At 53.2% G+C, this 25,682-nt stretch overlaps 2 protein-coding genes and 3 non-coding genes across 5 annotated transcripts in view; 4 read left to right on the top strand and 1 right to left on the bottom strand.

Moving 5' to 3' along the window:
- The first annotated feature begins 1,222 nt into the window (after positions 1-1,222).
- Positions 1,223-24,302, top strand: LOC111526444 (putative uncharacterized protein LRRC75A-AS1, mitochondrial). Its single transcript, XM_023192151.2, is given in 5 exon segments — positions 1,223-1,544; positions 1,546-1,572; positions 1,818-1,861; positions 2,378-2,446; positions 22,424-24,302. Coding segments are annotated over 5 exon segments (549 nt in total). The 5' UTR covers positions 1,223-1,298; the 3' UTR covers positions 22,587-24,302.
- LOC111526463 lies at positions 1,663-1,734 on the top strand. Its single transcript, XR_002726370.1, has one exon. It is a non-coding gene; the product is annotated as a small nucleolar RNA SNORD49 (small nucleolar RNA).
- On the top strand, positions 2,229-2,299 carry LOC111526462. Its single transcript, XR_002726369.1, has one exon. It is a non-coding gene; the product is annotated as a small nucleolar RNA SNORD49 (small nucleolar RNA).
- Positions 3,397-3,469, top strand: LOC111526464. The gene has a single exon (XR_002726371.1). It is a non-coding gene; the product is annotated as a small nucleolar RNA SNORD65 (small nucleolar RNA).
- LRRC75A (leucine rich repeat containing 75A) overlaps positions 4,167-25,682 on the bottom strand; it is a 49,377-nt gene continuing 27,861 nt past the window's right edge. The window contains exons 2-4 of the mRNA XM_023192149.2: positions 23,762-23,890; positions 10,074-10,189; positions 4,167-6,317 (exon numbers count right to left, since the gene is read on the bottom strand). Coding sequence (XP_023047917.1) covers positions 5,774-6,317; positions 10,074-10,189; positions 23,762-23,890 — 789 coding nt within the window. The 3' untranslated portion in view covers positions 4,167-5,773. The remainder of the gene's footprint in view (positions 6,318-10,073; positions 10,190-23,761; positions 23,891-25,682) is intronic.

Below are 25,682 nucleotides of genomic sequence, written 5' to 3'. Positions count from 1 at the left end.
CCTCCTCCATTAAAACCTATTCTTGCCAGGCACCTGTAATCCCAGCACTTTGGGAGGCCGAGGCGGGCAGATCACCTGAGGTCAGGAGTTCGAGACCAGCCTGACCAACATGGAGAAACCACGTCTCTACTAAATATACAAAACTAGCCGGCCGTGGTGGCACATGCCTGTAATTCCAGCTACTCGGGAGGCTGAGACAGGAGAATCACTTGAACCCGGGAGGCAGAGGTTGCGGTGAGCGGAGATCGCGCCATTGCACTCCAGCCTGGGCAACAGGAGCGAAATTCCGTCTCAAAAAAAAAAAACCCACAAAAACTAACAACAACAACAACAAAAAACCCTACACTTATTTCTGAGGCCAGCTCAAAAGGTGTTATGATTGCCTTCCCAGTTTTTTGCAGTCAAAATGAATTTGGCCCCCTTGGTATAGCGTGTGTGTGCAAAACGTGGTTGCATGCATTCTTTTTCAAGGAGAGAGCTGAGTATGTTCATAGGCTGAAAGGAAAGCTTCAGTAGAGAGAGAGTTTTCCATGGAAGGTGAGACAGGGGCATAGGTGGATGAGGCCCCAAGGAATGAGAGGAAAGGAGGTGGGCAGAGCTTTACCGCAGAGGCGAACAGAGGATGGACGTGGATCTAGATAAGACATCAGCTCGTTCCCTAAAGGTCGTGCTGAAGGAGTAATGAGGGTGGCCAGTGCGCAGGGGTTTGAGAGGCCCCGTGGATATGGTGAAATAGCTGTGGGGAGAGTATTTGGCGACGCTCAATAGCTCAGGAGAAAATACTAGTATGAATGGTTGCTGTGTGCCACGGTTCTATAGGGTTTCACGTGTATTATCTTACGTGATCTTCCGGGGCGCCGCTGTCTCCGTCTTCTGGATGACCAATCGGAAGCTCACTGAGAATGAGTAATTGGCCCTAAACCACCCAGCTGAGGCGTGGCAGAGGCGGGGCCCAAACGCGCGCTCCAGCCCTCGCGCAGGCGCCCTGGAACTCGCCAGCGTGTTGTGACCCAGAATTCCTGGGGCTGTGGAAGAGACCATAGGCTCAACAGGAGGGGGAGCCCTGGGTTGCGCGCCCGTCTGCATCGCTACTTGGCGGAAAGTTCCCATGAGTCTTTGCCAGCGTCCCCCTCCTTTTGTGAGGAATAGGATATCCCGACTCCTTAAGGGCCTGGAGCGCATAAGTTGTGACCTTTTCATTCCCGTTGTTATGGAGGTAGGTTCTCCGCGAATCTGGGAGTGGTAGCTGGGGGCAAGAGCAAATAAAGAGCTCGAGCTCTTTATTTATCTTTGGGGAGATGTTCCCGGGAAGCCTGGCTAGAGGGCAGAGGGCAGCTGTTGAGATGGCGTGGCTCCCCGGCTCCTGCGCTCGCGTGGCTTTCGCGGCGGGCGCTGTGGCCGGGTGTTGGACAGCCTGGCAGGGCAGCGGGGGGCTGAATCCGGCTGCCGTGGATGAGGCTCACAGATCGCCCTTTTGTGGTAGGGCCACATCTGCCAGAGCCTGGAGTCTGCGAAGGCCGGGACCCGGCTCTGCGGCCCGCCGTGGGGAGTGTGCAAACCCGAGAGAGCTGGGTAAGTTGGGGTCGGCTTGCAGTTTGGGGTACCCCGAGGGCGGTGTACGTCGGTAAGATTGTAACGGGATTACTGGAAGACTTACTCGACTGTCCTGATGATACTTGTAATAGGAAGTGCCGTCAGAAGCGGTAACTGACGACGTTTAACGTCTATCTGACCGCAGTCGCCGAAACTTCTACAACTTAGTTGACCATAACTGCCAGAACGTGCCCTGAATTCCTGTCCTTCACTCCCTCTTTCAGATTGCCTACCCACCGCAGAGTGCTGAAGACGGGGTAGCCATGAGGTAAGAGGCCCTCTGGGGCACAAAGCAAGAAACATGCTTGCTTTGTGTAGAAACATGCTTGCGTTGTGTAGGGTTTAACATAGAACGTAGTTTTGTCATCTTGAATGCACGGAAATTGGCGTTTTGACAGTTTTCTACGTTTAGGTGTTTTATACACTTCAGGGTGATGTGTCAAGTCATTGCATCTGATGGAACTTAAATAGAAACTGGAGATGGCTGCCCACATTCCTAACCTAGAACTGCATTTAAAGCAAAGTGACAGGCAGAAGCAAACTCCTTCGTTAAGAAATGTCTCCAGTGGCAGTGTTAGCTTTTTCAGGTAGGGTCTAGATCTCGAGCAGTACTGGAGAGTTGTGAGGTACTTGACTGCTCTGATGAAATCACTAATAGGAAGTGCCGTCAGAAGCGATAACTGACGAAAACTACTCCTGTCTGATTGCAGTTAAGTCTTCACCACTTGCTGGTTCCCAGGAGTAAACTTGTCTGAACGGTGACCTAATTGCTATATTCACCTAGGTTGCAAATTCGTGAAGAATCAGCAGCATGTTTGGCAGCTGAGTATTGGAGCAAGGAGCCTGCCACGAGGTAAGCCTTGCTCTATGGGGAGGCTAGTGGCTGACCATGCCTAGCTGTCAGGTGGAATGTTGGCAATTGGATTTGGTTAACCTGATACCTTGTAACAGTGTATGTAGTCTATGCCAGAGATACTGATTTTGCTTTCCGGTGGAATTGGAGCCAGGGTGGAATAGCTAGAAAGAGGGGCTATTTACCTCTTGGCTGTTTAGTCTTGGGCAAATTACCTGTCTGCTGAGATGTAGTTTTCCTCAGATATGAAAAGGAAAAGTAAGCTCTGTGAAGTTTAAAGTGATGTGACTGAAATGTAGATTGCAACTCCCCTGAGGCTGGCTGGGAATGGTGGCCTATAATCCCATCACTTTGGGAGGCTGAGGTGGGTGGATCACCTGAGGTCAGGAATTCAAGACCAGCCTGGCTGGCCAACATGGTGAAACCCCGTCTCTACCAAAAATACAAAAATTAACCGGGTGTGGTGGTGTGTACTTGTAATCCCAGCTGCTTGGGGGGCTGAGCCAGAAGAATCGCGGGAGGCGGAGGTTGTAGTGGGTTGAGATTGTGCTACTGCACTCCAGCCTGGGCAACAGCGAGACTCCATCCCAAACAAAAAAAAATTACAACTCCCTGAGAAGCTAATTAAGATTTGTAGTCCTCAATAATTTACAAAAATTACCTCTAATAAGGTCTTAAGGGTTTTTGTTAGGATGGACTTAAATTTGTAAAGTCATTAATTGACGCTGTCATCAGAAATGCCTCTCTTGCTCTGCATCTGCAGTCTCTAAGATGTATACACCTTCTCCGCTCCCCCAGGTTTTGAGAACAGAGTGCCGTTTTGGAGCTGGCGGCAGCATCTTAGCCCAAGAGAAGGTAAGCCTTGAGCTGGCCAATGACCCCTCCCCCCAACCTGACAGTGGAATGAATAAACAGCTGATCTTCTTAAAACGCTTGAAAAAAAAGATATCAAATGATGAAATCACCCAAAATAGCTGGAATTACCGGCAGATTGTGTAGTGGTGAACCTACGGTTTTCTGAAGATATCTCTTACCCTGTGATTGACTGTCAGTTGGTGCAGAAAGTGAGATTGAAATGTAGTTTCTTTGCAGGTTATATTCCCAGAGGATGTCAATCCCAAGGACCAGTAGCTGCCGTCAGTTTGGATTATGAAAACTTTAACCGGCATCAACATTGGGTGTAGAAACATGCTTGCTTTGTGTATCAGAGGACATGCTCAGCAGATCCAAGAGATGTATTTGGCAACAAAAGGCACATTGGGTATCATTCATTACATTCTTGAGTTTTTTTGGGTTTTTTTTTTTTTTTTTGAGACAGTCTTGCTGTGTTGCCCAGGCTGGAATGTGGTGGCACAATCACAGCTCATTGCAGCCTCAATCACCCAGGCCTAAGCAATCCTCCCGCCTTGTAGCTGGGACTATAGCTCACAGCACACCTGGCTAAAATTTTTTTTTTTGTTGAGACGGATTCACTGTTGCCCAGGCTGGTCTCAAGCTCCTGGGCTTAGATGGTCCTCCTGCCTCAGCTTCCAAAGGCACAGGCCACGTTGTAGCTTTGTCCCTTGCCATCCTGCCCAACAGGAGGTGCTGTACCTTTTAATGAATTGACTTTCATAAATTGATTATGTTGGTGGGCAAGTTCTTTAAGGTGGAAATTGTAAATTCTTCCTGAAATGGTTTTTCATGCAGTTACCATGAACTAATACTACAATAAAGGATGGTCTTGGGTATCGATTCTTAAAAATGTGTATTTGAAGAAAAAGTAAATTTCGCCTACTATTGTCAGATATTAGCAGTCCACATATTTGCTCTAGCTTGCAAACTTCCCTGTGGTCTGCCTAAGCTCTTAACCCCCTATTCTACAGCTTTAGACTGAAGGCAGAAATTCAAAGCATTTCGGCCCCTGCTGCTCTGTGCTCTGTTCCTTGGTGTAGCTTTCTTCCAGCTCCTGCAGCACTGCACCATTCCTAACCACAACCTCAACAGCACGCAGGGCCCATACTCTAGGCCCCATCTTGCTGTCTTCCTGTGTTGGAATCTTGCCTACCAAGGCCTGTCAGAGTGTACTCCCCATACTGTTTGCCCACAAGGTTCAAGAGTGATTGGCTCCCAATCTCCCAGCTACTTGCGAGGCTGAGCCAGGAGAATCCCTTGGATCTTAGATCTAGGGGTTGCCTGTTACTTAGAAGAGATTCCTTAACTGGTAGGGCCCTTTCACTAGGAGAGCATTTGGGTAAGGGGAGTGGGTAAGATGAGAACCTTTGCTAAGTTAGGCTCCTTTGGGAGCCCCCAGTTTGTTTCTCCCTCTCCTCAGGCATCTTGCTGGATCTGCCAAGGGATTGGACTCCTTCATGGTCCTAGGTTTTTAAGGTTTTAAAGCCCATCTTCTGCAGTAGGTTTTCTGGAATGTGTTAGTGGATTACTTAAGAGTTATGGGAAAAGAGTTCCTGTGGCCTGTCTAGGTCAGCGAAGTCATACTGGCAAGTGATGAGAAGGAAGCCAGCCAGGCCTGTCACTTGGACTGCATGCTAAGGACATCAGAGCCCACACAGAAGTCTGGTAGTTTTTCAGCCAGCAGTGGGTAGGGAAGGTTGATAAGGGATTTCTGAACAGGACTTTATGCCTGTAGGCATGGGCACCATGTCTGTCCTGAGCACTGCCACAGGGCATCGTAGGCTGCTCTAATTGTTAAACGGCATAGTGATAGCTGGTCCTATGGGGAGATACCTAGAATCACAAGGTGGGCCTCAGAAATGGGGCTGAGTCTCCATAAGGAGGTAGACCACGTTCAGTCCACCCGTAGCATAGATGGAACTGGGGTCTCTGGCAACCAACCCCTTCCCCCCCAGGTTCTTGAGTTATAGGAGTTTTGCTAAAGATTCCAACCTCCCTTGAGTGGGGACACATTCATCTGGTTGGAGCTTGTTCCCCTAAATGAAAAATGTAATGCAATGCAGGTAGGGGCCCTACTGTATAATTTTTCTGGGGGAAAGTTCTTGGTGTTCACAATGGCTCAGGCTTCCAGGACCTCCAGCCATGTGCCCATTTCCACAAGTCTTTGGGGAAGGCCATGGGCTGAGCTGTGAGAGTTCTCCGGGGCCTGGGATGACTTAAGAGCCAAATGGCAGATAATGGGATTGGGGGCAGATGGAGAGGACCAATGGGAACTTTTAACACATCCCCTTCCCCAGATGCTATGGTTTGCCTTTCTGTAGATGGGTGGCCAGGCCAATTTTTGGTAATATCCTTAACCCACCTGATAGACGCTCCCTCCCCTTGTGCATTCTACCCAACAAGGACTCCCTGGTGAGGCCCTTCACTTCCATGTCACGTCTGAGCTGCAGCTACAGTCTCCTTGCCCTCATGGTGGTCTTCGGCAGGTGCTACAGGGCCCCCTCCAGGGTCTTCCTGGCCTACTGTCCCTTCCCGGACCTCCTCCCCACTGCCCGGGCCCTCACCCAGCTCCAGGATGGTGGGTAGGTGGCCCTGCTTTGGGGAGCGCTTGCGCAGGCTGAGCAGGAAGGGCTGGGGCAAGGAGAAGATGTCCACGTTGTTGCCGAGGTCAATCCACGTGACATTGGGGAACTTGCTGGGATCCTTAAGGATGTCGGTGAGGTCGCGCAGCACAGCCCGGGTCAGCCGGTTGCCATTGAGTGCCAGTGTGGTGAGGCGGGGCAGGGTGCTGAGCGCCGGCAGCAGCTGCAGGACCATGTCATCCGTGAGGCCTGTGAAGCCCAGCTCCACGCTGTCCACCTGCTCCCCACAGCGCTGCAGGTAGCTGGTTACCCGCTCCAGGTCTCGGGAGGTCAGTGGGATGCCCGATAGGTCCACTGTGTTGTCTGGGGGGCTCCCGGCCAGGACAGCCTTGAGGCTGAAGGGAAAAGGGACAAGCAAGGCTCAGGCACGTGGGGCAGGCGTTTCCCCCAGAAGCTGCAGTGCCAGCCTCTGCTCGGCTCTCTGACACTAGGGACCGCTTTTACGAAACGCTTGGAGGTCGGACGCCACAAGTGCAGAGGTGGACGCAACCAGGGACCTGTCCCCTGACATTGCTGCACATCTCAGCTGTCAGGGCCCAGCTGGCCATAGCCTGAGGTATGTGGCTGCCCTCATTTGCCAGAAAATTGAGTTAAGAGTACCATTGGGCTGTTACATGAAATAAGTTCATAAGGGCAAAATATAGTGCCTTGTATAGGTGAGTGATGAATAAACATTTGCTGCTGTATTCATCACTTCGACTCAGCTTCCCACTTCTACCACCCTTGGGTGGCAGCTCAGCTCCCATGAATGGCACAAAGGATATCTGAGTCCCCTCTTTCAAGACCATCTTCCCCACCAGAGAAGGATTCCCTAGGGGGAGCCGGTAAGACAGCAGGCGGGGCAGGGCTCAGGGGCTCTGAGCCTGGTGGCAGCTGCTGACTCCTGGAGGCTGAGTGCCTTGCTCCTTGCTTCTGCTTGCTCTTGGGACAGAGCCCAAGCAGTTCAACCTAAAGGCAAATGTGCCTTTCCCGGCACACCCCCCACGCCCCCCTCTCCACCCCACCCCCGCTGTTTGCTGGCTCCAGGCCCAGGTGCAGAGGTGAGATGTTCATTTTCCGCATTTCTTTTCTTTTTTTTTTTCTGGAGACAGTCTCACTGTTGCCCAGGCTGGAATACAACAGCACGATCTTGGTTCACTGCACCCTCTGCCTCCCGGGCTCAAGCGATTCTCCTGCCTCAGCTTCCTGAGTAGCTGGGATTACAGGCGTCTGCCAACACGCCTGGCTAATTTTTATATTTTTAGTAGAGACGGGGTTTCACCATGTTGGCCAGGCTAGTCTGGAACTCCTGACCTCAGGTAATCCACCCATCTTGGCCTCCCAAAGTGTTGGGATTACAGGCATGAGCCAACACGCCTGGCCATTTTCTGCATTTCTTTTTCTTTTTTCTTTTTCTTTTTTTTTTTTGAGATGGAGTTTTATTCTGTCACCCAGGCTGGAGTGCAGTGGCACCATTTCGGCTCACTGCAACCTCCGCCTCTCGGGTTCAAGCGATTCTCCTGCCTCAGCCTCCCGAGTAGCTGGGACTACAGGCGCGTGCCACCACGGCCGGCTAATTTTTTTGTATTTTTAGTAGAGACGGGGTTTCACTGTGTTAGCCAGGATGGTCTCGATCTCCTGACCTCATGATCAGCCCACCTCGGCCTCCCAAAGTGCTGGGATTACAGGCGTGAGCCACGGTGCCCGGCCCCATTTTCTGCATTTCTAAGTGTGCTGGGAAGGAGAGGGAGGTGGAGGGGGCTCCCAGCCTGCTCCAAGAGCATATGCTACTGTCAGCAGCTCAAGGGTCATGGCCTGTACTTCCTGGCAACACAGGGCACATTTGTCCTTGAGATCTAAGCTGGGAGGCTGTCCACACTTTGTTCATTTTGATTCTGACTGGGGTCCAGCCCCAGGGAGCTGGAAGGTAAAGCTCTCAAGGCGTGACATTTAAATGCTTGGAATGCTGCCAGCCATCTGTGCAGCTTGATTTAAGTGTTGGTGCTATTATCGATGCCATTCCACCAGGGAAGCAGTGTGGTAGTGAACAGCCTGAGCTGGGTTAGAATTCAGCCCCACCGCTTACCAGCTGGGCGATCCTAACCAGTCAATTGACAACAGTGATATCTCCTCCCCAGTTTGTTGCTTTTTGTTTTTTGGAGACAAGAGTCTCACTCTGTTGCCCAGAGGGGAGTGCAATGGCGCGATCTTGGCTCACTGCAACCTCTGCCTCCCAGGTTCAAGTGTTTCTCCTGCCTCAGCCTCCTGAGTAGGTGGGATTACAGGTGTGCACCATCATGCCCGGCTAATTTTTTTTATTTTTAGTAGAGATAGGGTTTCACTATGTTGGCCAGCCTGGTCTTGAACTTTCTACTTCAGGTGATCCGCCCATCTCGGCCTCCCAAAGTACTGGGATTACAGGCGTGAGCCACCATGCCTGGCCCATTTGTTCTTTTAACAAATATTTGTTAAACTCACCTGTGTGCCAGGCAGTATCCTAGACACTAGGGTCACAGTGGTGAACAGGATGGACAAAATCCCTGTTCTTCCTCTACCAGGGGGAGACAGACCACACACAAAACCATGTGAGGGGCGACATAGCGTGGGGCTATGGCTACTCAGGAGAAGGTAATGTGTGAACTGACACATGAAAAAGCAAGCATGGGCCATCAGAAGAGTTTGGTGAAGGTTCCAGCAGAGGGCACAAAGTCCCCAAGGCTGGAAAGGGCCTGGTGTGTCTGTGAACCAGCAGGAAGGCCAGTGTGGCTGGGGTGGGAGAGCAGGAGAGGTGAGACCGGGGGCGAGGAGGGCAAATCAGAGGCCCATGCTTGGATTTCATTCAGGTGCCATGAGATTCCACCTGAGGGGAATCAGACCTCATGACATGGCTTCCAAATGAAGAACGGACTGAGCATGCATGTGTGTGGGGAACCAGGAGAGGCCCTTAGGTTCCAGCAGAGCTCAAACTTCCAGCTTTCCAATGCTAAAGAACCAGCTCAGTCTCATGGCACTCCAGGTTCCAAGGGCCCCCTGTCTTACTGTATTCCCATATATGTCCCCTCTACCCAGGTGGAGCCCCTCCCGTGGCCAACACCATGACAGCCTTACACTCTTCATCCACCTGGGAAGGTGCCTCTCCAGGATCCATCTCCTGGTTGTGGGCGGGGTGGGGGGGCGGAGTTCCAGAACAGAAGGAGGCACCAGAATTCTTCTCTATGAGGGAGGGGGACAGCCCCTCCCTCCCCAGCCTGCAGAGACCTGCAGGGATGAGCTAGCAGCAGCACCAAGGCCTTGCCAGAGTCTTTGTGAAGGCACACCACTGGGCTACCATTTGCAAAAAGACAGGTGTGCTTCCTCCTCCAGGAAGCCTTCCTTCCAGGTTCCCCTCTACTTGCTTCCTACAGTGTTATCACAGCCCACAGGTTCTGTGTCGTATACGCCCCTCAACCCCTACCAATTTTCAAGGGACTCTGAACCCACTTGTTGCTGTACGGACCAGGGACATGGCTGGGGTCTGTGTCCCTCTGAGGACATCCGAGATAACTGAGGAGTTCAGCAGGGAGTGCTCTGTTGCCCAGGCTGTAGTGCAGTGGCACCATCTCTGCTCACTGCAACCTCTGCCTCCTTGGTTCAAGTGATTCTCCTGCTTCAGCCTCCTAAGAGACTGGGATTACAGGTGTGTGCCACCACGCCTAGCTAATTTTTGAATTTTTACACGGTTTCGCCATGTTGGTCAGGCTGATCTCGAACTCCTGACCTCAAGTGATCCACCTGCCTCAGCCTCCCAAAGTGCTGGGATTACAGGCATGAGCCAAACACTGTGCTTGGCAGGGAGTGCCCACTTTAGCACACCAGGAATTAGAAATTTCTCAAATCTTTCTCCCGCCCATCCCATCTCAGTGGGCCTATACTCCCCAGCTCCCACCCACCAGACCAGGGTCCCCCCCAGCTGTTTCCCCATCCTGGAATCCTCCTTCCATCTTACCTCCTTCCGGCAGCTTCTATGACCACCCCCCATGACTCCTGCCCTTCCCTCCCCTCCATCCCTGAGAGGGGCGCCCTGTATCACACACTCAGCCTGGCATAGACCCACCCGGGGGACTGTAACTCACCAAGCCTGTGGCTTCCTTTTCACCAGCCCCCGGTGCCGCCTCCACTGGGAGTGGGGGCTGAGGTGGTATGTCAGCTGCCGGCACAGCTTCTCCATGGCGCCCAGCGCATCGCCTTCCTGCAGAGGCAACCAGGGGTGGTGGGGCCCTGAGTGGCTGGGTGCACCAGTCTCAGCCCCCAGGCTTCCTGTCTCCCGGGTAGGAGCCCAGCTGCCCCAGGCTGAGCTGGGGGAGGCCCTGCTCTGCTGGCCTAGGGTGGGCACCCTAGGCAGACGGTAGTGGCTACAAACAGGTCTGCAGGATGGTTTTAGTTTTTGTGAATTAGTTGCTAGCACTGAAAAACACATGTATATAAGTCTGGATTCCAGGAGATTGGACAACAGTTGGCTGGAGCCAAGTGCCTGCTGACCCCCTGGCTGGGACTCATCATGGTCCCCGCCACTCCCCAGTGTCCAGGGCTGCTCTGTGCATTCTCTTGCTCAGCAGATTTATTGAGCACTTACTGGGAGCCAGGCACTTGTTCTAGGAAGCTAGGATACGGCCAAGAACAAATGTTCATGTCCTTGTATTTCACATAGTAAAGAGGAAAGTGAGATATTTTTACCAGTGTCTCCCTCAGAAGTGAGAACAAATGAATGAGGAGGCCAAGTCTTTCCCAGCCCGATTCATTCACAGGCACTCCTGTCTGGCCCGGCGGCACTTGAGTTTGAAACCCTGGGTGTCATAGGCTGAACTGTGTCCGCTGACAATCACATGTTGATGTCCTAACCTCTAGTACCTTGGAATGCAGCTGTATTTGGAGACAATGTCTTTAAAGAGGTGACTAAGGTAAAATGAGGTCAGAGGAGCAGGCCCTAATCCTATATGACTGGTGTCCTAAGAAGAAGAAATGAGGACACAGACATGCAGAGGAATGACCACTGGAGGACATAGGAGGAGGAGGGACAGACAGACCTAGGAGACAGCCTCAGGAGGAAACCCCAGCCAGCCTTGGATTTCTGGCCTTCAGAGCTGTGAGAAACGAACTGTCTGCTGTTTAGACCACCAGTCTGTGATTTTTTGTTATGGCAGACACTGGGTTAAATGATGCAGCTGAAAGATGCTACAGACTCCAGCTACATCCCTAGGAAAGTCCATCCAACAGTCCCCGGAGCCAAACTCGTGCTGGGCAGGGTGAGGGCATGAGTCCCTCTGGGGTGTGAGAGCCAGAGTGTGCTCTTGCCAGTGGGCCGGTGCTGAGGCTTGGATGCAAGCGCTGGGCTCGGATGTGAACCCACATGTGGCCAACGACTCGGTGTGCGGAGGTCCGGTGCGTTAACCACGCATAGTGGTCAGCGTGGCGCCTGGCACAGAATGGGTGCTCAGTAGGCTGCTTTGTCATTACAATTCCCACACCCCTCTGCTAGCAGAAAACAGCGTATTGAGTAGTGAAGAGCAAAGACCTGGGGGCAAACTGCGGGGATTCAAGTCCTGGCTTTGTCCCGTTCTGTGTGGCCCTGGACAATTGCTTGACTTCTCTGTGCCTCCAAGCCACAACTGTGAAGGGATTACAGTACAGACCTCCCAAGAGTTTCTGTGAGGATTAAATGAGTCACTACTAGTACAGTGCTTTGAATAGAGGCCAACCCACAGTGACCTCTCCAGGCACGCTCTCTAAGTGAATACCGGCACCTGCATAGGGAACTCTGGCAGGGCAAGGAGGGAAGACTACTTCTCCCCAGGCTTAGATTTGAGCTCAGCTTTGTTTTAATTTTATTTATTTTTTTGAGACGGAGTCTTGCTCTGTTGCTCAGGCTGGAGTGCAGTGGGGCGATCTCGGCTCACTGCAACCTCCGCCTCCAGGAGAACCTTACAGCGATTCTCCTGCCTCAGCCTCCCGAGTAGCTGGGATTACAGGCACCCGCCATCATGCCCAGCTAATTTTTATATTTTTAGTAGAGTTGGGGTTTCACCATGTTGGTCAGGCTGGTCTTGAACTCCTGACCTCAAGTGATCCACCTGCCTCGGCCTCCCAAAGTGCTGGGATTACAGGTGTCAGCCACCACGCCCAGGCTGAGCTCAGCTTTTAAGAGCGATGGGTTTGTGATTTCAGATGGAGAAAGAAAACGTGAGGCATCCCTGAGTGAGGAGGAAACAGCCTGTGGCAGGGCTTGGGGATGTGGCAGTCACAGGGTGTGTTACTGACATGAGGGCAGGTGAAGGCCTGGGGCCTGATCACATCTGGTCCCTCCATGGTTCAAGCCACTGTCAGCCCTGCACACCAGACATCATGCAAGGTTATGGAATTCCCACAGCACCCTAGGGCAGTGGATACTTTCGTTATCCCCATTATGCAGTGGGGGAAATTGAGGCCCAGAGGGCTGGGGATGGGCCTGGGGCTGATGGGAAGGCAAGAGAAGGAGACTCTGAGGAAGGTGGACGAGAGAGAGGAGGTGAGAAGGTGGGAGTTGAATTTCCAAAGGAGAGAGGCATCTGTGGAGGGACCCCGGAGGCAAAGGAGGGTCCGAGACTGAACTAAGCAGATTTGGAGGAGCCCCCTGGGCTCCAGTTCACAGCCCATCCCCACCCCTGCCCCCAGCTTCCTGGTGCCTGGCCGTCTGATGAATAAGCTTGTATCACCTGCCACTTGTGCCTGTATCACACTTGTGTGCTACACCTGTGTGTCACTCTTGTGTGTTGCAGATGTGGAGGCAGGTGAGCATCTGCCTTTACAGCTTCATTCCCCACCCCTGGAGCTGACACCTTTTGGTTCCTAGACTTGGCTTCTTGCTGAGCCTGGCCACACTACTGTGTGTGGGGAAGCAAGGTGGGTGAAGCAGGAGGAGCTGGTCATAGGGGCTGCAGGGGAGTCCCTGAAGGGGGCTGTTCCTTGGACTGGGAGATGGAGAGAGGGGTGGACAGGAGATGGAGAGGGTGACTCAGGGCCAGGCTATTTGAAGAGGCTGAAGGGACACAGGCCACGCAGCTGACCGATACGCTGAATGGAGAAGGTGTGGGCAGGGAGGGTGAGGAGGGTCTAGGTTTTGGGCTTGGGACCTGAGTAGAAGTCAAGGGGCTTAGGACAAGAAGAGGGTGAGAAGGCAGGAGGGTGAGCCCACGTGGGGCCACAGTAAGTTTGAGGGGCTCACAAGACCTCCAGCTGTGGATGCCACTGGACTTACAGGGCTGGGGCTCAAGACAGGTCCAGGCTGGACATATTCATTAGTAAGATTAAACTCCTGGCCAGAGAATGAACCGAGCAGAAGGGAGAGAGGACACTGGACACACAGCGGTCAGAGAAGACTCCGTCAGAGCAGCAGGAGGAGCGGAGTCCGGACACCAAGGAGAAGAGTGGCTAATGGGGTTAGACCCCCACCCAGAGGCCACTGGGTCTCCAACAAGGAGGCCATGGCCAGCACAGGTTCAGGGAGAGGGGCCGTGGTGGGAGCTGACCTTGGAGCTCAAAGGGAGAATAGGGGCTGGGCACGGTGGCTCACACCTGTAATCCCAGCACGTTGGGAGGCCAAGGTGGGCAGATCACCTGAGGTCAGGAGTTCGAGACCAGCCTGGCCAACATGGCAAAACCCCGTCTCTACTAAAAATACAAAAATTAGCTGGGCGTGGTGGCGGGCGCCTGTGATCCCAGCTACTCCGCAAGCTGAGGCACGAAAATTGCTTGAATCCAGGAGACAGAGGTTGCAGTGAGCCGAGATTGTGCCACTGCACTCCAGCCTAGGTGACAGAGTGAGACTCCGTCTCAAAATAAATAAATAAATAAAATAATACGTAAATAAAAACAAAGGGAGAATAGGATGTGACACTGGAGATGGCCCATCTAGAGCTGTGCTTCTTCACCTTGGAATCTTGCACACTGGAATCTCAGGGGAGCTTTGAAGTTCACTCATGGGCCAGGTGCTGTGGCTCACTCTTGTAATCCCAGCACTTTGGGAGGCTGAGGCAGGAGGATCACTTGAGCCCAGGAGTTGAAGACTACCCTGGGCAATATAGTGAGACCTGCTCTCTACAAACAAACAAACAAACAAAACAAAACAAAAAAAACGAAGCCCAGCATGGTGGCTTGTGCCTGCAGTCCCAGCTATCCGGGAGGCTGAGGTAGGAGACTGTTGAGCCCCAAAAGTGAAGGCTGCAGTGAGCCGTGATCACACCTCTGCACTCCAGACAGAGTGAGACCTAGTCTCAAAAAACCAAACCAAACCAAACAACAACAAAATAACACTGATGCCTGAGCCACCCCAGTGATGGGTGGGTGGCTCAGGAACAGGGATTTTTTTTCTTTTTTTTTTGAGATGGAGCCTCACTCTGTTGCCCAGGCTGGAATGCAGTGGCGTGGTCTTGGCTCACTGCAACCTCCATCTCCCAGGTTCAAACAATTCTCCTGCTTCAGCCTCCCAAGTAGATGGGATTTACAGGCGCCTGCCACCACGCCCGGCTAATTTTTTGTATTTTAATAGAGACAGGGTTTCACCATGTTGGCCAGGCTGGTCTCGAACTCCTGACCTCAGGTGATCTGCCCCGCCTCGGCCTCCTGAAGTGCTAGGATTACAGGTGTGAGCCACCCCACCTGGCCACACGGGGAAGCCTCAGCTTGCGGAGTAGCTGGGATCACAGGCGCCTGCCACCACGCCCAGCTAATTTTTGTATTTTTAGTAGAGACAGGGTTTTGCCATGTTGGCCAGGCTGGTCTGGAACTCCTGACCTCAGGTTTCCCAGGTGATTCCCTAGTGCAGCCGAGGTGGAGAAGCACCAGTTCAAAGACCATGGGTGGGATCAGGTGGTCTGCCCGGCATTGCTCCTGGAACCACCCCAGGACAGAATGTTGCCAGTCTCCAAAGCTTAGAACTGAGCTCCTCAGCTGCAGCTCCTCCTTCAATCACTTCCCAGGGTTTCCAAAATCTGGGGCCGAAATCTCTGTCCACCCTCTCAGCTTGGGCAGCTGAGCCTTAAAAGAAGAGAACAGAGGCCGGACGCGGTAGTTCACGCCTATAATCTCAGCACTTCGGGAGGCCAAGGCGGGCGGATCACGAGGTCAGGAGTTCAACACCAGCCTGGCCAATATGGTGAAACCCTGTCTCTACTAAAAATACAAAAATTAGCCAGACATGGTCGTGGGCGCCTGTAGTCCCTACTCGGGAGGCTGGGGCAGGACAATCACTTGAACCCAGGAGGTGGAGGTTGCAGTGAGCTGAGATCATGCCACTGCGCTCTGGCCTGGGAGACAGAGCAAGACTCTGCCACACACACACACACACACACACACAGCAGAGGACAAGGGGGCATCACTGCACGACACACACACACACACACACGCACAAAGTAGAGGACAAGGGGGCATCACTGCACTGCCACTGCCACAAGGGGGCAGCCACGCACAGGGCCAGGCTCCGGAGGGACGTGCATCTGCCACTATCAGGGAGAACTGAGGAGCCTTGGTCTCCTCACTGGCTAGACAGGAACAATAGATATGGACACCTCATAGAGTTGCCTTGAGACCACAAGTGAGCTGATGTTCTCTCTGGAGTGAGAGTTCCCTTCTGCTTGTCTGAACTAAGCTGACAACAGCTAACATGTACTGAGCAGCTGCGATGCATTGGGCATCTCCTCTCAGCAGTGTTTGCGTGAACTTTTTGGAGCTCAGAACACAATTCCAAAGCATGGCGCCGGGGCCAGCAGAGAGCTTTGAACTAAAGGAAATTGGAAAGCCTCAGAAGCAAGGTTTTTCTGCCCTTCTGCTGCCCTCCTGTCTCTAGCCCTTCTCCCCCAGAGTGAGTCAGAGAAACCAGAATTCTTCTTCCCCAAAGCAGGTCACAGAAACTAGAACCCCTCTACCCCAAAGCAAGCCATAAAACTAGGTAGGTCACTCTCTCCCTTCTGTCTTGAAGAGCATTCCAGAGGGGTAGGAAGGAACACTGCACAGAGAGGCCAAGAACAATCTGCGCAGACAGCCTTCCTGGGTCCCCTCAGCCTATCACCACTGGATCACACCCTTTGTCCAATCGCATTGCTACAAGCTGTGCACTCTTTACCAAACCTGAGTATAAAAATAGATAGCTGGCTGGGCACGGTGGCTCACGCCTGTAATCCTAGCACTTTGGGAGGCCAAGGTGGGTAGATCACCTAAGGTCAGGAGTTCGAGATCAGCCTGGCCACCATGGCAAAACCCCATCTCTACTAAAAATACAAAAAATTAGCTAGGCGTGGTGGCGGGCACCTGTAGGCCCAGCTACTTGGGAGGCTGAGGCAGGAGAATTGCTTGAACCCAGGAGGTGGAGGTTCCAATGAGCTGAGATCACGCCATTGCACTCCGGCCTGGGTGACAGAGTGAGACTCTGTCAAAAACAAACAAACAAACAGGCTGAGCGTGGTAGCTCACACCTGTAATCCCAACACTCTGGGAGTCAGAGCGGGCCTGAGACTAGCCTGACCAACATGGAGAAACCCTATCTCTACTGAAAATACAGAATTAGCCGGGCATGGTGGTGCATGCCTGTAATCCCAGCTGCTCAGGAGGCTGACGCAAGAGAATCGCATGAACCCAGGAGGTGGAGGTTGAGGTAAGCCAAGATCGCGCCATTGCACTCCAGCCTGGGAAACGAGGGAAATTCCGTCCAAAAATAAATAAATAAATAAATAAAATTAAAATAAAAAATTCAAACAAACAAAAAACCAAACCAAACCAAACCAAACAAAAAAAGACATCTTTCCCTAGGTTTTGGGGTCCTTTCTTTCTCTCTTTTTTTAAAGAGATGGGAGTCTCACTCTATTGCCCTTGCTGGTATTGAATTCCTGGCCTCATGTAATCCTCCTGCATCAGTCTCCCAAGTAGTTGGGACTAAGGGTCTTCATTTGTTTTTTCTTTTTTTTTTTCAGTGACGGAGTCTTGCTCTGTCGCCCAGGCTGGAGTGCAGTGGCACCATCTCAGTTCACTGCAACCTCCGCCTCCCACGTTCAAGTGATTCTCCTGACTTAGCATCCTGAGTAGCTGGGATTACAGGCGCATGCCACCACGCCCAACTAATTTTTGTATTTTTAGTAGAGACAGCGTTTCACCATGTTGGCCAGGTTGGTCTTGAACTTCTGACCTCAGGTGATCTGCCTGCCTTGGCCTCCCAAAGTACTGGTATTACAGGCGTGAGCCACTGTGCCTCACCTAAGTGTCTCCATTTCTGAAAACTCCCATGTTGTGTAAAACTTTGATTAAATAAATTTGTTATGCTTTTTTCCTGTTACCCTGTATCTGGTTATAGGAGTGTCAGCCATGACCCTTATAATGAGTGAGGAAAGGTACCACACCACTCTGCCCTACAAAGTCTTTTTGTTTTTAGACGGAGTCTTGCTCTGTCACCAGGCTGGAGTGCAGTGGTGCAATCTCAGCTCAATGCAACCTCCACCTCCCAGATTCAAGCGATTCTCTTGCTTCAGCCTCCCCAGTAGCTGGGACTACAGGCACCTGCCATCCATGCCTGGCTAATTTTTTTTTCGTATTTTTATTAGAGACGAGGTTTCACCACGTTGGTCAGGCTAGTCTCGAACTCCTGACCTCAAGTGGTCCACCTGCCTCGACCTCCCAAAGTGCCCTATGAACTCTTTATAGTCCCATACCTCACTACAACCCTATGAGACAGGTATTGTTAACATCCCTGCTTTACAAATGAGGGAACTGAGGCAAAAAGAACTTAAATAGATGGGCAAGGCCGCCCAGCTCTAAAGTCAGCTAGCTCTGAGGCTGATGCTCCTAACCGCCGTCTGCTGCCCTCCTTGTGAGAAATCCTGTCTTTGGCTTAGGTCAGCTCAAAGTGTTTCTATCATTTACAACCAGAAATGCCTTCAGTGAGACTGTCTCATTTTTTCCCAACTCTTCCACTTTTCAAGAACCCTCTAGGGCTCCCTCCTGCAGAGAACAGGACTAGGCAGGACTGGCCCAGAAGTGCAGGAGTAAGAAGGTGGGGAATGGCAGGAGGGAGAGGAGAAGTAGGAAGAGGAGGAGGGAGAGGAGGAGGAGGAAGGAGAGGAGGAAGCTGGACTTGACACTGAGACACACATACCCTAACTCCTCCAGTGACTGTAACCCTGAGAAGTAACCTGGGAGCCACAGGCAGCCACATTCCCTACTATGCGGCAGGGGAAGATCAGTCTGTGCAGAGGGAATGCAGAGGGAGGCAGGGTAGAGCAGGGAGGAGGAAGGAGGGACCTCTGCACTGTGCTTATCTACAGTTTTAGCACCTTGGTCTAACTTGGCTGCCTGTGGGCACCACAAGACACCTTGGTATCTGAGGGACACATTTTCTTCCTTGCTGGAGCCAGCCTGCCTGGGCTTCTGTTACGTGCAGCGGATCCTAACCCACCCAGGAGGCGCAACGGCTGTGTGCAGAGTCAACTCTCTGCAGTCCTCCCCCGATCCCTGAAGAAGGCAGGAGTGGAATGTGGCACAGTTAAGGTGACTGTGAGTGCAGGTCAGGGCAGCAGCCTCTCCAGACCTTCCCAGTAAGGCTGCCCAGGTCCTGGGGCAGAGCATGTTTGAGGGGCTTCGCATTAATCTGTCAGGAAAGATGACATGCCGACCTGCAGGCTGACCTGGAAGGGGTCCCAGCACCCGACGCTGCTCTGGCTGTCAGCCATTAGGCAATGATACCATCTGCCATCTTCACTCCCCAGGCACCTCTGTAACTGTTCCAGGACCCCGACAAGCACAGCCCTCCACTGCCCTCCATTCAAGGGTATCCCTCCCTCATTCATAAATTCATTCATACATTCATCAAATGTTGACTGTCCCGCTCATTATGCTGGACACCATTCCAGATGCAGAGACTGTGTGCCAGCTTTTCTGTTTCCTCTCGCCCCACAGTCCACTCTGCCCTTCTCTGCTCAGAAGGCTGGGCTCTAGAGACCGCGTCACTGGGCTCTCTTCCCCCTGGCTTCCTCTTGGGTTCAGCTAATGGGAGCAGTGGCAGCAAGACCAGAGGGCAGGAGGAGAGACAGATGGGGGGGTTTATTCTGATTCCCACACTTCGGCATGTGCAGCAGCCAGCCTCTAAGACAGCCCTGCTGCTCTTGGCTCCTGGCATCTGTGCCCCTATGTAGCGTCCTTCCACATTGTAGCAGGGCTGGTCTGGGTGAGCAACAGAATCATCAGAATCAATAGAATGGCAGCAATGATGGTTTGTGACTTCTGAGACTGGGTCTTAAAAGGTATTGTGGGGGGGTTGGGCTCACACCTGCAATCCTAGTGCTTTGGGAGGCCAAGGCAGGGGGATTGCTTGAGGCCAGGAGTTTGAGACCAGCCTTGGAAACATAGTGAGGCCCCCATGTCTATAAGAAAAAAAAAACCCCAAAACTAGCTAGGCATGGTGGTGCCTGCCTCTAGTCTCAGCTACTCAGGAGGGTGAGGTGGGAGGATCACTTGAGCCTGGTAGTTCCAGGCTGCAGTAAGTCATGATCACACCACTGCACTCCAGCCTGGGCATCAGAGTGAGACCCTTTCTCAAAACAAACAAACAAACACACAAAACAAACAAACAAACAAAAAAAACAAAGCCAGGCATAGTGGCTCACGCCTGTAATCCTAGCACTTTGGAAGACCGTGGTGGATCACCTGAGGTCGGGAGTTTGAGACCAGGCTGGCCAACATGGCGAAACCCCGTCTCTACTAAAAATACCAAAAATTAGCTGAGTGTGGTGGCAGGTGCCTGTAATCCCAAGCTACTTGAGAGGCTGAGGCAGGAGAACTGCTTAAATCCGGGAGGCGGAGGTTGCAGTGAGTCGAGATTACGCCACTTCACTCCAGCCTAGGTGATAGAGTGAGACTCTGTCTCAAAACAAAAACAAAAACAAAAAGGCATTATGGCTTCTATATTATCACCTGTTGTGGGACAAGCCAGCTGCCATCATGTGAGGACACTCAAGCAGTCCTATGGAGAGGCTACAGGGCGAGTGTGCCACCCTGGAAGTGGACCTGCCAACTTCTTCTTTCTTTTTTTTTTTTGAGATGGAGTTTCGCTCTTATTGCCCAGGCTGGAGAGCAATGGTGCGATCTCGGCTCACGGCAACCTCTGCCTGCCGGGTTCCAGTGATTCTCCTGCCTCAGCCTCCCAAGTAGCTGGGATTACAGGCATGTGCCACCACTCCTGGCTAATTTTGTATTTTTAGCAGACATGGGATTTCTCCATGTTGGTCAGGCTGGTCTCCAACTCCCAGTCTCAGGTGATCTGCCCGCCTCGGTCTCCCAAACTGCTGGGATTACAGGCGTGAGCCACGGAGTCTGGCAGACCTGCCAACTTCTGCAAAGTCTTCTGACACCTGCAGCCCTGACCAATGTCTTGAGAAACCCAAAGCTAAACTACCTAGTTAAGCTGCCCCTGCAATCCTGACCTGCAGAGACTATAACAATAAATGTCTGTTGTTTTGGGGTAGTTTGCTGTATGGCAATGGATAATGCAGCATGGCTCCGAACCAGGTGTTCTCACCCTGCCTCTGGCAATACAGCTTGTCCTCCTGTGAAACAACTTCCTACCGCTGCTGTCTCTGGATGTCTCAACATCCCCTGTTGACTTCCTTTATCCTGTCCTCAACCCTTTACTAAACTCTCCTCAAACTTCACAGTGGAATATGTGGCCTCCTTCCCGCCTGGTGCAGGATAGAATTGTGAACAAGATAGACACCCTTCCCTTCAGAGTTGATATTCTAGTGGGGAAAACAGACCATAAATTAGCCAACAAGTAAATAAGCAAGGTAATTTCAGAGACGAGTAAGTAAAACAGAGAAATGAATGGAAAACTAAATTGGGCTCGAGACAGGCTGATCAGGAGCCTCCATGAGGCAGGCTTGTCAACGAAGGCCTCTCAGAGGCCGGAGGCTCAATCTGAACTCAGGAGAAGGAAGCTCAGACAGAAAGGCTGGAGCAGTCAGAGGGAGCAGCGATCTCCCTGAGGTAGGAGAGGGTGTGGAGGTGTCAGGGGCAGAGGAGGAAGGCCCACCTGCTAGAGCAGAGCTCGCAGGGCGGCAAGTAGGAGAGGGGAGCTCAGAGACTCAGGCAAAGCCAGATGAGGAGTTTGGGTTTTATCTGAACTACAGCACGGCCCCTCACTGAAGGATTTTCAGTGAGGGTCCGTGTAGTATCCAATTTACCTTTGGAACGAGCCCTCCGGTCTTGACACCTCTGTCCACAATGTCTAGACCCATAACGTGGGCTGACATGAACTCAGATGCAAATTGCTCTGACCAGGACATCCCGGTCAGCCCTCTGGGGTGGATGGAGGGGCTGCTCCTACCACCAGCCTGGGGACCTCCCACCCCTGCCTCATCCAGAGAGCCTTGCTTGCCACATGGGCACGAAAGGGGCCCTCCAGGTCTCTGGGCTTCAGCAGGGCTCATCCACTCTGGCTGGCTCTGACTTTGTTTTGAGGAAAACAAGTCCAGGTAATGAAGTGGTCTGAGGAAGGTTACACCATGCAATGGACTGAATGTTGGTATGTCCCCAAAATTCACATGTTGAAACCTAATTCCCAGGGTGATGGTATTCAGAGGTAGGGCCTTTGGGAGGTGATTAGGCCAGGGGGGTGGAGCTCTCACAAAGGGATTCGTGCTCCTTTGCCCATTTCCTGCCATGTGAGGACACAAGAAGGTGACCTTCTGTCACCCAGAAAAAGGTCCTTGCCAGTCACCAACCAGGCTGGCACCCAGATCTCAGACTTCCAGCCTTCAGAAGTGTGAGAGATAAATTTCTACTTTTGTAAGCCACCCGGTTCCAATAATTTGTTACAGCTACCTGAATGGACCACAACAACCCAGGTAGGCACCCCCCGGCCCCGCCCTACCCAGATGGAAAGGGAAGATCAAGGGCAGGAGTTCCCGCCCCTCTGCCTGGCCTCGCCTGGCCCTGTCCCACAGGGTCTCCCGATGGCCCTTACCCACTCCCTGGCCTGCCTCTCTATCTGAGAGGGGGGTCCTTCTCCCCACACAGGCCGTCCGTGAGGCAACCTGTGAGGGGCAGGTTGGGGAGGGAGGGGAGCTCAGCTGCTCCCACCAGGCCCCTCCTCCTGCCCCTTGGGCACTGACCGCCCAGGGACCCCCGGCCTGTGTCCTGCCCAGCTTTGAGTCACTGCATAGGCCCAAATCACACCCATGGTTCTCCTCGGAGGTGTAACCTTGCTCAGATCACTTGACTGAATTTTGTTTTCCTCAACTCAAAGATGGGCGTACACATGGCCCTCCGGTTTCCTTTTTACTTTTTTGAGAGCCCCATTGCCTTTCGCTCTCTCATCTCTGAGCAACTCCATTCCTGCTCTAGGAAAGGCAGGGTCTGGCACCCGGCAAGGCCTCCTCACAGGCCTGACTCCCGTCCCTTCCCACCTCCCCAGGCAGAACCAGGTGGAACTGCATGAGAAGCGACAGAAGCGCCAGCCCCAGCCAGCGCCCCGTGGATCCTGGCACCAATCAGGCCTCAATGCTTCCTCAACACCAGCTTTCCTTCCCCTCCCGTTGGGACCTGCATCCCGACCTTCTGCAACATTGTGCTCCTGACCCTGGCCAGCTCCCAGCCCTCCACAGCTGGGCCCCCACCTCAGAGCCTTCGTATCAGATAGCCCCAGAGTCAGAGAGAAGGCCCCCGACAAAGCCGCAGATGGAGCCCAGCCCCAGGAAACGCCTTTCCGGAGCAAGGCTCCAGCTCACTATAGGACCACGGTCAAGTCTGTGTCCAGGCCGAGCGAGGGGTGGGCTTGGGAACCATCCCACTCCTGGCCTAGATCCTACACCAAAAGGAAAAACTTCCCTCCCGCACCTCTTCATCCTGCTCTGGTTTCCTGACTGCCAGCGGGGAAGCACTTCTTTTGGAAGCCACTGGAAATTGAGGGATGAGACAGAAAAAACCAAAGCAACAGAGAAGCGCTCAAGTGTGGAAATGTCCCCGCCCAGCCCTCCCCTTCCCACCGGGTCCAGCTGCATAGCCCCGGGGAAGCCTAGACCTGGAACTGCAGGAACAGGACAGAACCTCCCATCCAGGAGGGGCTGAGCGGCAGATGTGGAGCCTGGAGAGCCATGGAGCTTTCCCTTCCGAGCTCCCAGGGCCAGCAGGAAGAGGACATGAGTGAAGGGATGGGTGTGAAAGGACACTCAGCCTCAGAGGTGAAGACATCGGAGTGGTGGGACTGAGGCAAAGTGGACAGCGCCATGCAGGGCCCCGGCCAGCTTTCTATGACACCTTTGTGCAAATAAGAAAAAGTTCACCTCCAGGGGGACACAGACTTGCACCAGGGCTCATGGCTTGGTGGGTAGAGAGAGGGCTGGATTTGAACTTTCCCCTTCCTCCCCGACCCCGCCACCCCTCTGTATGCGTGCTTTTGTGCAAGGCACAACCTGTACAACTGTGTGTGGTGGCCTTGGCCCCGTATAACAGGGATGGCTACTTAGCTCCGGCTCTGCAGAAATGAGGGCTTTATGTTGCTGGAGCTTCCAGTTTTTCAAGGGCAGCCGAATATAGGGATCATGTGAAAAATTCTGGTTTTTAAATGTTGGCAGTGAATTCACCCCCTGGGCCAAACAAAACCAATCTGTGCTGGTGGCGCCAAGGGAGAGCACCTCAGGCTCTTGGTGCCTGCAGGACGGGCTTGTCCTCCTTGGGCACAGAGTTGCTCTGCCCTGAAAGGCACCCACCGCACACCCCGGGACCTGGCTGGCTCGGACCACAGCCACCCTACCGGCTTGGGACAGTGGATGTAGCGTGCCAGGCTGATGATGAGGTCATGTGTGATGGGGTCCACCAGGTTCCGGAAGCTGGCGTAGCGATACAGAACGTCATCTAGTGAGGTCGACTCCATGCCCAGGTCCTGCAAGAGCAAAGGATGCCCAGAGGTCAGGGCTGGCTGCCCCACCCAGCTCACCCACCATCCCCAGGAGAAGTAGGCACAGGCCCCTGGAGGCAACCGTGCCTCCCAGAGCCCCAGTGGGGAGCGTCTGCAGAACTTCCCTCAGGGGCTGGGGCAGGCCCCTCCTGTTTGTCTTTACCTCCAAGTTGAGAAGAGTGGGGACTGGCCTCTGCAGGCTCCGCAGTTTGTGTGGGTCCTGGCTTGTGGCCCTCTCCTAGGACAGCCTCTGACCTTTGTCTCTCTGGTTTTCCAGAGGAGGAAGCCAAGGGTGGCCCGCCTCGGTGCAAGCAGCTGCTTCCCCATCGTGGCAAAATTTGGAATTGACAAAACTGCCTTGTGACAGGATGGTTTATTGATATTTGTTTGTGTTTTCTTCCTGCTTCCGACGTTTTTACTGCTCCTTCTGTGGCTGATGCAGCCTGAGTGTTCCTTTGCCTTGGGGGTTTCTGAGTGGTGGGGTTGTAAGGACAGCCTGCCAGGCACCCAGGAGGAAACCTCACCAGGACTCCCTCAGAAAGGTACTGAGTGGAATCTTCCCGATGGGAGGGGAGTAGCTTGGAGGCGAGTGACACTAAGCGTGGTGGGGCTGTGGCAGAAACCGCTGGAGCAGAGCTTCCCTGGGTCTGAGGGAGGAATTGGGTTTGGGGGCTCAGGACACACCACCCCAGAATATGGCACCCTGGCATCTGAGGAGGCAGCCGATCCAGGAAGGTCTCTCTGACTGCCGTTCTCCCCTGAAGCAGGCCCTGAAGAATCCTGTGACCTTCCTCTAAAGTAGGTCATGAGACCCTGAGCTTAAAATGGAGTGATGGGCTTTGGAGAAGTAAGGAAACATGACATGCCTGCCCTGGGGTGGGGACTAAACTTTGTGCCACTCCATGTGAAAGGGGTAGTTACGCCTGCTCCCTTTCCTCAAGCTCCCCTGCCCCCCGCCCCCGCCCAATTTCTGCCATCCTTGGGTATGAGCTACACTGCAGTCCCTGACCCTAGTTTGGTGCCTTACACAGACCAGGAAATACTGACATTCCCATCCGGAGACTGTCCTCACGCCATCCTGGGGGATCAAGAGGCATCCCTGGGTAGGGGGGCAAAGCAGGCCCACCCACTGAGGGCCGTCCTCATTCTGGGGGCTCCCACACCTTCCTCAGCACAGCCCAGAGAAGAAAGGCTCCCAGCCCAGGTGGCTGGGGTCCAGTGCCCTGGCGACGGGAAGTCTGGGCAGGGAATGTGTGGGTGACCAGCTGAGTTTGCTCCTTGTCATTTTGTTTGTATTCTGAACTTTTAAAATACCTTCCCCACATGATTCTTAGAAATCCCTGGAAGGCAAACAGGCTGGACATCATTATACACTGTCTACAGATGGAGACACCAAGGCCCACGCCTTCTGTGCTGTTGGAATTTCAGGAAGGATGGGGGTGGGGCGCGGCCTCAGCCCTGGGCCTGTTCTGCATATCTCATTGCTCTTATCTGCCGGGGGTGGTGAGAGGGTGGCTGAGCTGGACGGATGGAGGGCAGGGATGGGCTCTGTGGTCTGGCAGCTGACATTGCTACAAGCAAATAAAGGGTCTTTGCTGGGGGCTCTGGAGGGCCTGGGTGTCACGCCTGGGGGTAGGAGGAGCCTCCTGGGGGGACCCCCTTGGAGCCCACCTGCCAGCCAGGTCCTACCTGCCATGGTTAGGGGGCACTCCGCCCCCACCCTCATTAAGGCTTCATTCATGCCTCAATGAGGACACAAGAGGCCAATTGTGAGGAC

Source organism: Piliocolobus tephrosceles, chromosome 16, assembly GCF_002776525.5.
Source record: "Piliocolobus tephrosceles isolate RC106 chromosome 16, ASM277652v3, whole genome shotgun sequence".
In the NCBI taxonomy this organism is placed as follows: domain Eukaryota; kingdom Metazoa; phylum Chordata; class Mammalia; order Primates; family Cercopithecidae; genus Piliocolobus; species Piliocolobus tephrosceles.
This window is presented reverse-complemented; position numbering and strand designations above follow the sequence as displayed.